The sequence below is a fragment of the Lemur catta genome, chromosome 22 (assembly GCF_020740605.2).
Source record: "Lemur catta isolate mLemCat1 chromosome 22, mLemCat1.pri, whole genome shotgun sequence".
Taxonomy (NCBI): domain Eukaryota; kingdom Metazoa; phylum Chordata; class Mammalia; order Primates; family Lemuridae; genus Lemur; species Lemur catta.
Window position 1 is genome coordinate 4,696,287 of NC_059149.1, and position 17,491 is coordinate 4,713,777.

The 17,491-nt window shown below is 42.7% G+C and overlaps 1 protein-coding gene across 5 annotated transcripts in view; it reads right to left on the minus strand.

Moving 5' to 3' along the window:
• Positions 1–7,414, minus strand: part of HGSNAT (heparan-alpha-glucosaminide N-acetyltransferase) — a 42,989-nt gene extending 35,575 nt beyond the window's left edge. Inside the window, exons 1-2 of one of the 5 annotated variants that reach the window (XM_045535666.1) lie at positions 7,207–7,414; positions 2,958–3,073 (exon numbers count right to left, since the gene is read on the minus strand). In XM_045535666.1, the coding sequence (XP_045391622.1) occupies positions 2,958–3,073; positions 7,207–7,414 (324 nt within the window). Of the gene's footprint in view, positions 1–2,957; positions 3,116–3,167; positions 4,615–5,703; positions 7,017–7,206 lie in introns of those variants that run through there. The other 4 variants (XM_045535667.1, XM_045535669.1, XM_045535670.1 and 1 more) reach the window with 4 other exon arrangements.
• Between the last annotated feature and the right edge of the window lie 10,077 nt (positions 7,415–17,491).

Below are 17,491 nucleotides of genomic sequence, written 5' to 3' on the forward strand. Positions count from 1 at the left end.
CAACCTCAAACTCCTGGGCTCAAGCGATCCTCCTGCCTCAGCCTCCCGAGTAGCCGGGACTACAGGCATGCGCCACCATGCCCAGCTAATTTTTTCTATATATTTTTAGTGGGCCAGATAATTTCTTTCTATCTCTTTTTTAGTAGAGATGGGGTCTCGCTCTTGCTCAGGGTGGTCTCAAACTCCTGACCTTGAGCGATCCTCTCGCCTTTGCCTCCCAGAGTGCTGGGATTACAGGCGTGAGCCACCGCGCCCGGCCTGTAGAATGCTCTTAATCACTTTACTCCCTCACATTTCATTTGGCTAAATTCACCAGTTCTATTATCAAACCATAATCTACTTGCCCTATCATAGTCTGATAAGAGTATATTACCATTTGTCTCCATAACATGTAGTTTCTACCATTATTTTCTATGTATTTTGGGGAACCACATAAATTTGGATCCTTTTATTTAGGGTGTTTATATTTTAGTATTAATATTTCTTTATGATTTATGCAAATGATAAAGCTTGACTGATCCCTTTTATTTTAACATCTACTTCATCAAAAAGTATCACTAACAGGCTGGGCATGGTGGCGCAAGCCTGTAGTCCCAGCACTTTAGGAGGCTAAGGCCAGAGGATCCAACAGGCCAGGAGTCTGAGGCTGCAGCGAGCTATGATGAAGCCACTGCACTCCAGCCTAGACAACAGGGCAAGACCCTGTCACTAGAAAAAAAAAAAACCATTTAATTACCTGTGCCGTTTCATTTTCAATGTATTCTTTGTAAGAACAATAATATATTTTTGTTTTTCATACTTTACCAATGTATATATGTGTAACTATCCTCTTTCCAAAAGCAATTTTAAATCATTCACAATATTTCTAACACAATCTGAGAGTGTTGTCACAGAAGTTAGTCCATTGGCATTTGTTGCAATTAGTCTACACTTAATTACCGTGAATTCCCTCCTCCTTTTTTATTCTGTCTTCATTTATATATTTTTGATACTGCATCTTCTTTTTTTAGTAATATTTTAAAGATTCAGTAACATCAACTATTATACCTACCACACTTAGAACATGTCTACTTACAAAAATACTAAGTGTCTTTATTTATTTTATGTTTGACAATAATGAACAGTCAAAAGTACAGATAGCCACTTTGGACCCCTGAATGTGACAAAAGCACAGCATTTCTGTGTTTCTCTTCCACTTCCCATTTCTCCATTCTTCTCCCCACCTCAAGACCCCCTAAGGAAGGAATACTGCTCAGTATTCTGAAAAGCAACTTTCTCTTTCTTTTTTCTTTTTGTCAGTTACATCTTACTTCCATTTAGTCAATTATTACAATTGCTCATAGTTAACAATACATGTTCAATAATAACCTTTCTCCAATTCTTGTTCTCTTTTCAAAAGAACTTGCTAACAAGTTATAATTGTTTTTTTAGCTGTCCTGAAGCTATCAAGTTATGAAATCTGGTTTACAAATGTGTTCTATGTTTATGGATGTATTAAAGTCTTTCTACTTTAAGGTAACAGGGATAAAGAGGAAAAGAGAAAAGGAAATTCTCCACTCAGCTAGGTAGCTGACCTCTAGGGCATCCCTTCATCTTTAAATATCTTAAAGATATTATACCACCCTCCCCAGATTTTTATTATATATTAAATATAAGTACATAATTTGCATTCTTTTGAATACTTGTCTCTCCTATAACCTATATTTGATTAAGGATTTTTAATTATCATTAAAGTTCAAAACCTAAAACAGTTAATGTCGAGACATCATTCCCTGGTTGTTTAACCTTTAAAGGGTCCATAGCATCTTTCTTCAAGGCTAAAATATTTTTCCAAATTATGGGACATTTTCTACTACTACAATTAAATACAAACACTGTACCACTCCTTTACACATTTTCCGTAGACATAATAATCTCCACACCCTTTTAAATAAGTTAGCAATTTTTTTCTTGGAATAGTCGCATGTAGTTAATTCTTCTGTTTTTTTATTTTTTAACCTGTCATCAGCATCACTGTTTCATGCCAATTACTCTATTTTTTTATACTCTAATGATGCTCTTATTTGCCCTACATCTGATACCTTGACAACACAGTCTTTTTTCTCCTTCACCCTGTTTTTCTGTGGATTTAGATCTCTATTAAGTCTTTTTAGAAGACATTTGCCCATTCTCTGAATTATCTGATTCCTGTCACTTTTTTTTTAATTTCAGCTATTGTTGATTTTGTTCAAAGTTTCTTTCAGGTTCTTGTAGGCTGATAAATCTTTTCTGTCTTGAGCAATTTTTTTAACGTAATAGATATTTTTGTTTGTTTCACATTACTTTGCAGACTTTTCAATCAGTTTAATCAAATAGAGAAGGTATCATGTATTGCTCCACCATCTTTTCAACTAGTGTCCATACGGGAAGTTTTTTGCTTGTTTTTTTTAAAGCTATTTACAGTGAACAGGTCACTCACTATACATTAAAATTCCTCCTCTGAAGGTGCAATGAAGGTCTCAATATTTTACTTTATGTGGAAGAATAGCCTTGTTCTTAAAAAGCAACAAGGTCTAAAACAGGAGTAAAACCACCTGAGAACATAAATTCATATTATCAGAGGCAGGTCCCTGGAATAACTGCTTGCCCCTGGAGGACACTCAGGAGTCTCCTTCCTTCTCTGATGCAGCTGGCGGGTTATGCATGAGCCAGAGAAGGAAAATAAAACACAGTCTACCTGTTTTGTTCATCACCAACAACTGGTTTTTAAAAAGACAGGCAGGAGAAAAGATAAGAAACGGATGCTGTGCATCGCTAGGCATTCTCCCTGATCATATTTCTTCTGATTCTTCACACAGCTTGTTTTCTTATATGAAACTCAAGTTAACATGTGAAGAGCTTTAGATATGAGAGCATTAAGGATCATATCAAACAAGCCCCAAAGCAAACAAAATCGAGTCTGAACATAACACACGCACCTGATAGCACCATTCAGATTTCCAGTAGATCGTCAAGTTTGTCCCAAGTAGTTCATTATGGATGAGTAGCAAAGCCTGATCCATCTTCAGCTCTGCAGGTCTTTTTTTGTCTAAATCTGGTAAGAATTAGAAAGAAAAGTGTGTGTGTGTGTGTGTGTGTGTGTGTGTGTGTGTGTGTGTGTGTGTATATATAAAAGAAAAACATGTCACCTGAAAGATGTGTTAAGGACAAAGAGTAACTGTGACGACCGTGGCCTCACAGAAGTGCTTTTCAAATGCCTGAACTCCAGGGTTTCCAGGGTCTTGCATACATCACTTTGTGTACACACAGATGTCCATGTGTGCACTAATACACACACACAGGTCCCCTTTTGCACAGACGCCTCTACTACAAACAAGCATTCAGTCAACAGCATCCGCACCCAGTGTGCAAAAGGGCTGCGCAAGGAACCTGTATTCAGATGTGGCGTGTGCTGAATTCAGTAGATTCCGTATAACAGTAGTAGCTTCCTCGTGAGCTAGATATTTTCTTCCTTTTACAGACTAAATGAAGCCTCACAAGAACTACATAATTGCCCATGACCACAGAGTTTTTCAATGAAATCTCTGATTGGATGCCAATTTGTGTGATGCCAAAGTGGGCTTTCCTCTGCTATGCCATTCAGCTGTGAGCGTGGCCTGTGCAGCTTGTCACAAACGCAGCACCCCTGCCCTACTGCATCAGAGCCTGTGCTCAGCAGGTCCCTGGAATGGGCATGTATTTTACAGTGTGAGACCACCCCTGTGGTCTGCAGTTCCAATCTCTTTCTAGAGTCCATGGCAGAGTTGAGAGGGACAGGAGAAAGTTACAAGGTCAGCCTCAGTGTGAAGGGGCAGAGAGACCTACTGCTCCCATATTCATTCGGCACTCAGCTCACCAGTTTACTAGATGATGTTCTTAGGGTGACATAAACATGACGCATATTCTAAAATTATGTCTGCCAATTTGGTAGGAAACAAAGTCAACTGCTATTGTGTATAAAGTTAAAGCAAAGTGGTTCATTTAAACCAACTGGGCCCTTTATACTGATATCATATAAAAGAGAAATTAATTTACCGTCTAGATGAAAAAAAAGGAAAGTATTTAATAACACAAGTAAGAAGCTAACGATTTGGTCTTTTTTATTTTGTAATATGAAAGCTTCCTCTGGGCTCCCTGGTAACTCACGTGAATGGTTAAATCAGGAATTCTTCACTTTGCCAGTCCAAATCCCTCATTTTAAAGTTTATCTTAATTTACCCTTATCAGTGAAGACAAAACACACAGTATTAATATATAACTCTGAATAACCCACTAAAGCTTTCTCTTCTCGAGACTAAATAAAGCTTTACTGATCATTTGTTCTGTTCTTTGGTCTCCTGGGAAGCTTTTGTGGAAGCAGTGTTTGGGATCCAGAGTATAACAGGGTGGGTTAAATGTGTGGACTGCAGGTTAAACTAACTTGAAGCTAAATCCCATCCTGCCTCAGTTTCCTCATCAATAAATTAGGGATCATAAGAGTGTATGCTTCATAGGACTGTTGGGAAAGCTAAGACTAGTATGATTATATAAAAGTATAAAAACTTGTAATTAGGCCGGGCTAGAGTGCCGTGGCATCAGCCTAGCTCACAGCAACCTCAAACTCCTGAGCTTAAGCGATCCTCCTGCCTCAGCCTCCCAAGTAGCTGGGACCACAGGTACGTGCCACCATGCCCAGCTGATTTTTTTTTTCTATATATATTTTTTAGTTGGCCAGATCATTTCTTTCTATTTTTAGTAGAGACGGGGGTCTCACTCTTGCTCAGGCTGGTCTTGAACTCCTGACCTTGAGCGATCCACCCGCCTCTGCCTCCCAGAGTGCTAGGATTACAGGCATGAGCCACCGCGCCTGGCCGTGATTTTTAAAATTTCCCTCAAACAACACCAAACCTCCCAAGGGGATTCTAATATGCAGCCAAGGGTGAAGACCACAGCTAGAGAATGAAAGTGTAAGCAGATCTTGACACCTTTCTTTGTAGTTTTTTACATTATTTGAATGTATTTTTTTAAAAAAATTAGTCTGTAATCACTCACACACCCAAAGGACCCAATTACTAAGTCATCAAACATGACCTCAAAATTGAGCCTGACGCTCTGCTTCAAGAAAAGGCTATCACCTTCCCACACAGCTGACCTAAGAACTGCCAGGGCAACACACAGAGCATTACCGACAAAAGAACCACTCCCTCTTTCTCTTCTGGTCTACACCGTCTCCATAAAGAAATAAACCAAATAAAGTCACCTTTCAATAGTGCTGGGTAAATGTGCTGCTTGCATGTTATACCTTTATTTCATTTCCAAATATTTAATTTCTGGATCTAGTTCTCTGGTCATGACTTATCTTTGTTAGACATATGTTTAAAGACATATTCCTTTTTTTTTCTTTTTTTGAGACAGAATCTTGCTCTGTCACCCAGGCTAGGGTACAATGGTGTCATGACAGCTCACAGCAACCTCAAACTCCTGGGCTCAAGCAATCCTCCTGCCTCAGCCTCCTGAGTAGCTGGACTCCAGGTGCAGGTTACCACCACCCCCTAATTCTTTCTATTTTTAGTAGACACAGGGTCTGACTCTTGCTCAGGCTGATCTCGAACTCCTGACCTCAAGCGATTCTCCAGCCTCGGCCTCCCAGAGTGCTGGGAGTACAGGCGTGAGCCATCGCACCTGGCCTTTAAAGACATATCCTACCTAATTTTTTTTTTTAAGTAGACGTTGAGTCCTCAAATCATATGAAGTTCTTAGTAGGAAGTTGTCCAGCTCCACATGGGCTCCAGGTGGCAGGGAAAGCCTGGCTGTCCTCTTAACTCAGCTTCCTGAAGGTTCTGGGGTGGAACACTTAAGAATGCTAGTATGTTCTCCCTCACTACGTGGAATTACTATTTACAAACCACCCTTTTTCCTAATATAAGTATCATTATTAACTGGTGCTAAAATACAAACAAAAAGATTGGAGGGGGCCTGTCCTTGACAAGTTGTGACTGGGCAGATTATGTGACTTCTTGGGGCCCGTTCAATTATACGAGGAGAGGAGGAGATTAGGGCCTGGAGGGACGAGGCCGCAGACAAAATGTAATCAGCTGAGATGCTTTTCCGAAATTCGTTGTGTCTTCCTCCTACAAGAAAGTGACTGGGGAAGTGGGGCAGTGGGAACTTCACACACACACCAAAAGCCCTGTATCCTGATGCAGATAAGGGGATGGAAGGAGGGGGAAACAAGCAGGCGACGCTCACCTTCCCAGGTGATAGGCCCTCCCCAGCTACTGCCGGTGGGAGTCTGCACACCACGGAGCCCACAATCCCTGACCAAGCCGCCCTCTGCCGCGGGCCTGGAGCAAATGATCCCCTAGGGCCCTGGGGATCCTCGTTCCAAGGCTCTAGACGGAGGCCCTGGAATTTGCACTTTCCACCATTTCCCCCTGGAGTTAGGAGGCCACGCCAGTGAGGGAACCGCTGCCAGCCGCGGAGACAATCTCCCCGAGACACAGAGCAGCGCAGCGCTGCGGCTGGGGCTTCTGCGGGGCTCCAGCAAACCCCGGCCTCCGCGTCTCCGTCACCTTAGAAGTAAAATTCGCCGAGGGGAGGTTCGCCCGAGATTGAACTTCAGTCCACCGCCCTCCGCCTTCCACTGAGCTTTTACTGCACGTCGGACCTTTACTCGGGAGTCTGATCGGGGCGCACACGGCAAACGCCCATCTCCGACGTGGGGCTCCGAGCCGGGTGCCCCGCCACTGCAGCGAGCCCCGCGGGATTCCCTCCCGCAGGGGGCCCGGGGATCTCACTACTGCAGCCGACCGGCCTGTCGGGAGGCCCTTCGGGCTAAGGGCCTCGTCTTTGCAACAGGGCCCCACACAGTGGACCGGAGGGGACGGGGTCAGAGCGAGCCCCTTCTCGGCCAGCGCGTCTCCTACACAGCTGTGCTCTGCGGATCACCAGGTCCCCGGATCAAAGGCCCTCTGCTGTTTCCACAAACGGCACCGGAAGACGCCCCGGCTCCCGCGGCGAGTGGGTCGGCACACGGCCCGCGCCCTCCCGCGGCTCGGCGTCCCCGCGGGCCCCTCCCGGCGCGCGCCCCGCCACCGCCCGCAGAGCCCAGGCGGAAAGACCCCAGTCCCGCGGCGCCCGACGCTGCGGTCGGGACAAAAACCAGCCCCGGAGAACCGATCCGCGCCCGCGGGCCGGCCGCGCACTCACCCCGCGGGGACGCGGCCTGGGCGCCGCGCTCCGGGGAGCCGCCGGGGGCCAACCGCGCGGCGCTCAGCACAGACGCGGCGAGCAGCAGCGCGGCCAGCGCCCGGCCGCCGCCCCGCGCCCCGCGCATGCCGGCCTCCTCCTCCGCCGCCGCCGCCGCTCTCCGCCCCGCCGCGCGCTTCCCCGCCGCGCACGGCCGCGCGCCCGTCATCGCCCGGGGCCGGCGCAGCCGCCGCCGAGTCAGCGCCGGGAGGCGGGGCCGCGCGGGCGGGCGGGTCCCGTCCCTGCCCCGGGAACCCCGCGGAGCGAAGAGCCGCTGCCGAAGCGCTGCGCTGTCCCGGGGAAGAGCGAGCCCCGCGAGCGCGCCTCCCGCAGGCCGGGGCCCGCGCTGCAAGGCCCGCCCGCCGCCCGAGCGGCGTCTGCCACGCAAGGGGGCGCCGGCGCCTCCGCCGCCGTGCTGGGCAGGACCGCCGCCCCCGGGCGTCTCCCACCCCCATGGAGAGACGCTAGCGGCCACCACGTGGCACCACTTTGAGAGACACCTGTGAACCTCTGATGAAGCCAGCGGCGCGCAGGCACTGGGGACTCCGCAGATTCCCTCCCGGCCACGCACCCGGAGACACGAGCACACGTGCGCGGGGACACGCGCTGTGTGCCTGTGACAAACACCCGTGAACAGTCTGAGCGTCCGTCCGAGGGAAAACAGACAAGCTGGGAAACACCGTACAGCAGCGAAAATGCCCTCGGGCTTCGAGAATCCGCTTGGGTCAATCTCAGAAAACAAGGCTGGAGGGGGATGCGAGTCGCGGAGGACCTTTGTAATAATTACATGAAGTGTGAAGCCAAGCAGGACACCGCTGCGTGGCCTGTGCGCATGTGCACACACGTAATAGACGCATAAAGACACGTGGAGAGACAAACACGAAATCCGCCTGATGGCTGGGGAGACTGAGGCAGCGGACCGTCAGGCGCCAGCGCCCTGGGGGCTTCATTCGCGGTGTTTTGCTTAACACATTGACTGTCACAATAGAAAAAATTTTTTTTCTTGGGGCCATGGTGTTTTATTACAAAAATAGAATAAAAACTTTGAAAATAAAACGATCCTTTCTAATCTAATGAAAAATAAAATTTATTTTTTATTTTCTGTGCATGAGGTATATGCAACTTCAAAAATTGTTCTCAGGCCGGGCGCGGTGGCTCACGCCTGTAATCCTAGCACTCTGGGAGGCCGAGGCAGGTCGCTCGAGGTCAGGAGCTCGAGATCAGCCTGAGCGAGACCCCGTCTCTACTAAAAATAGAAATAAAAATTATCTGGACAACTAAAAATATATATAGAAAAAATTAGCCAGGCATGGTGGCGCATGCCTGTAGTCCCAGCTACTCGGGAGGCTGAGGCAGGAGGATCGCTGGAGCCCAGGAGTCTGAGGTTGCTGTGAGCGAGGCTGACGCCACGGCACTCACTCTAGCCCAGGCGACAGAGCGAGACTCTGTCTCAAAAAAAAAAAAAAAAATTGTTCTCGCTGCTCCCAAGGTGAAGAGGTGTGTGAGTTACATATGCTTCACGAGGCCCCGGGCTCAAAACTAGCGTGAGTTAAGTACAGTTGTTAACATGGCAGTTAATATGTTGAATGATAAATAGGTATATGAGTACACCCTGTATTATTTTTATACACGAGTGTCTGAATTATTTGATAATTTTTTTAAGCTACAAAATGGTGTTATTACTGCTGTTAGGAAAAGGTAGCATTTGACAGAAGCACCCAAGCTATTCAGGGAGGATTTGCAGGGGCCTGTGATCTAAGCTGAGTCCAGGGATGTCAGCCAGGCGCAGGGGGGAAGAGCGCGCCCAGCAGAAGGAAGAGCCTTTGCAACAGCCCAGAGAACACACGGCTTAGGAAGGCGCTGAAAGAAATGCAGCGCGGCTGGGGCAGGATCTGCGGACGGAGGGAGGCCACGGTGAACTGAAAGGTCCGGTTGGGTACAGCCTCCTCCGGAAGGACGGTAGGAAGCAGTTGGTGAGTTTTAAGGTGAATAACTTTCAGGAAAGTAATGGTCATGAACTGTCTCACAAACTCAAGTTCAGTCAAGGAGAGCAAGCCCCTATGCCAGAATGTCAGGAAGAAGTTCAGTCACTCTGCCTTTCCTCTTTGTCCCCTGCCTCATGGTTCCAAATCCCAGGACTTGGAGGACTCTGGTGCCTGAGTAGTCTGGCGTGGCCATGGCCACCTAGTCATCTGCTGCCCTGGCTTGAGCCACAGGAGTCACTGGGTGCCTGTGCCCTTCTCTCTTCTGTTTTGGAGGACAGCTGTGGGCTCTGTCACACCCTCCAGGCCCAGGAGAGTCTTAGGGCTGTTCTCAGCCACTCCCTCTACGTGGAACACCCGTCCCACACCCAGATGCCTCGTGGCTCCCTCCCTCACTTCATTCGGGGCTCAGCTCAATTGCAGCCTTGTCTAAAGAGCCCTTCCCCAGTAACCCGGTCTAAAATGAAAGCATGGCCTGTCGCCATATCCTGCTGCATCTGCTTCATTTTCTTCATCGCATGGATCTCTACCTGACATTCTAATGTGTATTTGTCCTGCCTCCCTTGACTGGAATGTAAGCTCCATGAAGGCAAGGAATTTGTCCTGAGGGCAAGAAGCCTTTCCATTAGATTATAGTACACTAATAAACAGCTCCAAAATCTTGTGGCTTATCCCAATAAAAGTTCCTTTCTTGCTCACATTCATGTCCAATTGCTTCATCACAACAGGAGCCTCTACCATTACTGCTGCAGTGGGAAGAAAATGTAGCAAATCCTGTACTAGTTTTTAAATCTCCTGCCCAGAAAAGAGCGTGTGACTTCCATTCACATTTCACTGGCCAAAGCAAGTAAGTACATGGCCCCAGGTTACCAACGTATGCAGGAAAAACAGTGAACAAAATTCAGCACCCATTCAATCCTCAGCAAACTAGAAAAAGAGGGAAACTTCCTCAATATAATAAACATGATACTTGAAAAGACTGAATGCTTTCCCCCTAGGATTAGGAACAAGGCCCTCACCACTTCTACTCAACACTGTACTGGAGGTGATAGTCAGTGCAAGGCAAGAAAAAGAAATAAGAATTGACTCTATTCAAAGACAGCATGATTGAATATGTGGAAAATCTTAACGAATCTACCAAAAAAAAAAAAAAAGGTACTAGAACTCTGAGTTTGGCAAGGTCACAGAATCCAAGGTCAAGATACAAAAATCAACTGTATTTTTTTTAAGAGACAGGGTCTTGCTCCATTGCCCAGGATGGAGTGCAGTAGTGTGATCATAGCTCACTGTAACCTCTAACTCCTGGGCTCAAGCAATCCTCCTTCCTCAGCCTCCCAAGTAGATGGGACTACAAGCGTGTAGCACCATGTCCACCTAATTTTTTTATTTTTTTGTAGAGACAGGGTCTTGCTATGTTGCCCAGGTTGGTCTCCATTGCATTGTTATTTCCCAGACACAAACAACTGGATATTGACATTGAAAAAATAGAAATTTACAATGGAATTTAGAAATTGAATAAATGTAACAAAACTGGTGTAAGATCTGAACACAGAAAACTACAAGACACTTGAAAGAAATTAAAGAAGACTTAAATAATTAGAGAGATCCACTATGTTCATAGATTGGAAGAATCATTACTGTTAAGATGCCAATTCCCCTAAGATTGATCTCTAAAGTCAAAATATTGACAGGTTTTTTGTTGTTGTTAAAATTGACAACATTGATTCTAAAATTTATATGGAAATGCAAATGACCCAGCATAGTCAAAACAATTGTGAAAAATAAGAACAAAGTTGCAGGTATTACACTACCTGATGTCAAAATTTACTATAAATATATATTAACAGTAATCAAGATAGTGTGCTATTGGCATAAGGATAGCAATATCAATATAGTTTCCATACAAACTTTTCACCAAGTTTTTGACAATTTGGTTTTTTACCAAGCTGTCAAAGGAATTTAATGAAGGAAAGGATAACCTTGTCAACAAATGATGTTGGAACATTTGGAAATCCACATGAAAAAAATGAACCTTGACCCTTACCTAACTCTATACACAAAACTGAACTAAACATGGATTATAGACCTAAACATCAAAGCTAAAACTAAAAACTTCTTGAAGAAAATACAGGAGAAATCTTCATGACTTTGGGTTAAGCAAACATTTCTTAAATAGCACATAAACCATTAAAAAAGAAAAACTGTAATAAAAGACACTCTTAAGAAAATGAAAAGGCAAGCCACTGTGAGAAAAGATTTGCAAAACATATATCTGAAAACACACTCAATACCTGAATATGTAGTGAACTCTTACAATTCAATAATAACAAATGAGTTTATTTTTAAATGAGCAAAAACTCTGGATTCTTCATCAGAGAAGATACATCAATTGCCAACAAACACATGAAAAGGTTTTCAGCAACATTTGTCTTTAGGGAAATGCAACTTAAAACTACATTGAGATACTACTTCACACCCACCAAAACAGCTAAAATTAAATGGGCTAATAACAACAAGTGCTGGCAATGATGTGGATCAAATGGAACTCTTATATATGGCTGTAGTAAAACAGAATGGTATTGTTATAAAAACAGACACATAAACCAATGGAACAGACTACAGAAAGAAATAAATAGCAACCAAATTTAAAAGAGGAAGTCAAATTGTCCCTCTTTGCAGATAACAATCTTCTATAGAGAAAACCCTAAAGGCTCCACCAAAACTCTTAGAATGAATAAAGGAATTCAATAAAGTTGAAGGATACAAAATCAACATACAAAAATCAGTGGTGTTTCTATACATCAATAATGAAGTAGCTGGAAAAACAACCAAAAAAATGCCATTTAGCTACAAAAAAATACCTAGGAATAAATTTAACCAAGGAAGTAAAAGACCTCTACCACAAAAATTACCCAACAGTGATGAAAGAAATTGAAGGGGACACAAAAAGATGGAAAGACATCCCATGCTCATGGATCATAAGAACTGATATTGTCAAAATGACCATACAACCCAGAGTGATTTACAGATTCAATGCAATCCCTACCAAAATACCAATGACATTCTTCACAGAAATAGAAAAAAAATCCTAAAATTTGTATGGCACCACAGAAGACCCCAAACAGCCAAAGCAATATTCAGCAAAAAGAACAAAGTTGGAGGCATCAAATTACCTGACTTCAACATACGTTACAATGATGTAGTATAATAAAAACAGTGTGGTACTGTTATAAAAACAGACACATAAACCAATGGAACAGACTAGAGAATCCAGAAATCAATCCACATTATCTACAGCCAACTGATTTTTGACAAAGGTGCCAAGAACACACTTTTCAATAAATGGTGCTCAGAAAACTGGATATCCATTTGTAGGAGAATGAAACTAGATTCCGATCTCTCAACATACACAAAAATCAACTCAAAATGGATTAAAGACTTAAACATAAGACACAAAACTATAAAACTACTAAAAGAAAACATCAGGGAAATGCTTCAGGACATTAGTCTATGCAAAGATTTTTATGGTTAAGACTTCAAAAATACAGGAAACAAAAACAAAAATAGACAAATGAGACTATATTAAACTAAAAACCTTCTGTACAGTAAACAATCAACAGGTGAAAATACGGCCTGTACAATGAGAAAAAATATTTTCAAACTATCCATCCAACAAGGGACTAGTATCCAGAATATAGAAGGAACTAAACACCTCAACAGCAAAAAAAGAAAAAGAAAAAGAAAAAAATTAAAAAGTGGCTAAGGATCTGAATAGACATTTCTCAAACAAAGACATACAAATGGACACAGGTATATAAAAAATGCTCAACATCACTAATCATCAGGGATATGCAAATCAAAACCATAATGACATAGCATCTCACCCCAGTTAGAATAGCAATTATCAAAATAAAACAAAAATAACAAATGCTAGGGAGAATGTGGAGAAGAGGGAACTCGTACGCTGTTGGTGGGAATGTAAATGAGCACAACAATTATGGAAAATAGTGTGGAGGTTTATCAAAAAACCTAAAAACAGAACTACCATATGATCCAGCAATGCTACTACTGACTATTTATCCAAAAGAAAGGAAATCAGGGTATCAAAGGGATACTGACACCTCCACGTTTACTGCAGCACTATTCACAATAGCTAAGATATGGAATCAACCTAAATGTCCATCAACAGATGAATGGATAAAGAAACTTTGGTATAGAAACACAAAGGAATACTATTTGGCCAATGAAAAGAATGAACTCCTGTCATTCCTGGCAGCATGCATGATCCTTCAGGGCATTATGTTAAAGGTAAAATAAGTCAGGCAGATAAATACTGTATATTCTCACTCATATGAGGGGCCTAAAAAGAAATCTGAGCTCATGGAAGTGGAAAGTGAAGGCTGGGAAGGACAGAGGGGAAGGAAGGATGGAGGAGGCTGGTTAATGGATACAAAATTACAGCTAGATAGGAAGGATGGGTTCTGGTGTTCTGTAGCACAGCAGGGTCAATGTGGTTAAGTACAATTTATTGAATATATTCAAAAAGCTAGAAGAAAGGATTTTGAATGTTCACAACACAAAGCAATGATAAATGTTTGAGGTGATGGAGATGCAAATTACCCCGATTTTATCATCACACATTGTATATACATATCAAAATATCACTCTGCATCCCATAAATATGTACAATTACCATGTATCAACTACAAATAAAAGAAAATAGTAGAAAAAATAAAACAGTGGGTACAAGCACTAAAACAGACATATAGACCAATGAAATATAATACAGGGTGCAGAAATAAACACTCACATATATGGCCAAGTGGTTTTTGACAAGGGTGCCAAGACCCTTTCCCCATTATGGGGAAAGGACAGTGTTTTCAACCAATATGTTGGGAAAACTGGATATCCACATGGAAAAAAAATGAAGTTGGGCCTCATCTAACACTGCATATAAAAATTAAGCCAAAATGGATCCAAGACCTAAATAAAAGATAAAACTATAAAACTCTTAGAATAAAACATAGAAGAAAACTGGATGACATTGGATTTGGCAATGATTTCTTGGATTATGATACCAAAAGTACAGACAACAAAAGAAAAGATAAACTGGATTTCATCAAAATTAAAAACTTTTATGCATCAAAGGACACTGTCAACAGTGAAAAGGCACCCGTAGAATGAGAGAAAATATTTGCAAATCACATCTGTAAGTAATTGACACCCAGCATATATAAGAACTCCTACAATTCAACAACAATAATCTGATTTTAAAATGGGCAAAGGATTTCAATAGGCATTTCTCCAGAAGATATATAACTGGCTGATAATTACATGAAAAGATGCTCAACATCACTAAGGAAAGTTCAAATAAAAACCACAAGACACCACTTCACACCCATTAAGATTACTGCTAGCAAAAAAAAAAACAGAAAATAAAAGTGTTGGCAAGGATGTGGAGAAACTGGAACCTCTGTTTATTCCTGGGGGGAATGTAAAATAGTGCAGCTACTGAGGAAAACCATATGACAGTTCCTCAAAAACTTAAACATAGAATTACCATATCATTCACAAATTCCACTTCTGGGCATATACCTAAAAGAATTGAAAGCAGGGACTCAAAACTGATACTTGCATAACACATTCCCGGCAGCCTCACAGCGGTTGCCAGGCACTAGGGAGTTGGGGCAGATGAAAGGGGAGTTAGTATTTAATGGGGACAGAGTTTAAGTTGAAGAAGATAAAAAAGTTCTGGAGATGGATGGTGGTGATTGCACACTGTGAATGTACTTAATGCCACTGAACTGTACGTGTAAAAATGGCCAAAATGGTAAATTATGTACATTTTACCACAATAAAAATGAGTATACCCTGAAAGAAAGCTATTGTCATTCCTATTTTACATATAAGAAATGGAGGATCTGAGACAAATTTTAACGGTTAAGAACATTCAAATTGCAAGTATCTGCGGGGAGTCGGCTGCGCTCCCGCAAAGGGGGTTCTCTTCCGCTCAGGTCTCCCAGGCAGGGGCCATCGCAAAGGATGAAAGAATAGTAGGAAACAGAAATAATAGTAATACTACACAGAGCCAAAGATATGGTTTATAAAGTAAAGGTTTATGAAAATAGATATAATAAGGAGGGTATCCGGATGGATATATTTCTTCCCACGGAAAATATATCCCAGACTGAAACTCCACACAGGTATTATATAGGGTAGGTACAGGCTCCCGTTGCCAAGGGCAACGGGATTTATAAACTAAAGGCAGTTTGCTTTAGGGTCAAAGTCTTCTAAAAGGCTACTACAGATCCTTTAACTCTAACTAGGGGAACAATGAGTTGTAAAATCTTCTTGGGGCAAACTTCTAAGTTTTCTGATAAGGCTATTACTTTAGCAAAAAACAGAGACATCTTGGCTCCAGTGATTGTGCTCTTGGAGACAGAGATGATCTCAGAAGTCAACATGAGCTGTGCCTTGTGTTAATTACTTTAACCCCATGGTTCCGTCTGGGCCCGGCTTGGGCATTAGCATATCTATCTGATCAGCTCTCATCTCCCGGGGTCTTTGTCAGCTCCGGCAACCCATGGCTCTAGGAAGAGGCCTGTCTTGTCTTTGAAAACAGATGAGAACCATAGGCCCAGCTTACAGCTGTCTCTTTGAAGTGCAGCTATTATTGACCAACGAGATGCCCTCCTGAGATGAGGCAGCTTTTGAACTAACACATTTCTTTTTTCTTTAAGGCAAAGCCTTATTTGACTTCTGAAATCAAATCTTGTCTCCAGAAATACAGGGGGCATTTCTATAACTCAGTATTCTTAGGCTCAACAAGTATCAGAAGCCCCAAAGTTATGTAAAACTAAAACACGCTCCCCTTCAAAAAAGAAAACCGCAATGAGATACCACTTCACACCCACTGGGATGACTATAATCAAAAAGTCATAATGTAGAGAAATTACAACCCTCGTATACTGCTGATGGGAATGTACAGTGGTGTAGCTACTTTTGAAAACAGTTTGTCCATTCCTCAGATGGTCAACACAGAGTTACCATATGGCTCAGTACTTCTAAGTATATACCAAGAGAAATGAAAACACAAAAACCTGTACACAAATGCCTATAGCAACATTATTCACAATAACTCAAAGTGGAAACAACTCAAATGTTCATCAGTAAATAAATGGATAAACAAAATGTGGTATATCCATGCAATAGAATATTATTCAGCCATAAAAACGACTGAAGTGCTGACACATGCTACAATTTTGGATAAACCTTCAAAACATTATGCTAAATATAGAAGCCAGTCACAAAAGTCCATGTAATATATGATTCCATTCATATGAAAGTCCAGGATAGGGAAATCAATGGAGAGAAAAAGTAGATTAGTGTCTGCCTAGGGCTGGGGACATGGGATGGCAGGGTGAGGGTAATAATAGCTAAGGGAAATGGGGTTTCTTTTTGAGATGACAAAAATGTTCTAAATTCACTGTGGTGATGGTTGCACATACATGTGACTATAATAAAAACCATTAAATTGTACGTTTTAAATGGGTAAATTGTAAGATATGAGTTATATCTCAGTAAAACTATTTTTTAAAAAATGTAGATGGCTAGTATATACAATCCCTTCAAAAAGTATAGTTGAGAAGAGAAGGAAAGATATAAAGCACCAGCTAGAGAGAGATATAGAATACTTAGGGTTTTAACTATTCTTCAGAACCAAATCAGTTTGCCTAACTAATACAGGAATACCTAAATTAACCAGGTGTGGAAGGCGGAATACTGGGCCCCTAACCATGTCCACAGCCTAATCCCGGGACCCTGCAAATCCGCGAGGTTGCTGGCAAAAGGGAATTAAGGTGGAACTAAGACTGCTAATCACTGCACTCTGGGGTTCCGTTCCTCACGGGGAATCATTCTCAACACTTTTAAGCTGCTTCTTCTAAGGAATATGCTTATCATGCTGATTTCTTGGTTTTCCAGTTTTGACATTATCCACTGATTTTTCTACCCTAAAATAATTCTTAGTTCCCCTATACTCTTTTATTTCCTCTAACTTCCCCACTTTAAAATAGGGAGATTATCCAGAAAAGAACCAGAGACAGCAGCATAAGGAGGACTCATCTCAACATGGCTGGTTTTGCAGATGGAGGAAGCAGTCACATGACAAGGGGGTCTGCAGCCTCTAGAAGCTGGGAAAGGCAAGGCAACAGATCCTCCCCTGGAGCCTCCAGAAGGAACGCAGTCCTGCCAACACCTTGATT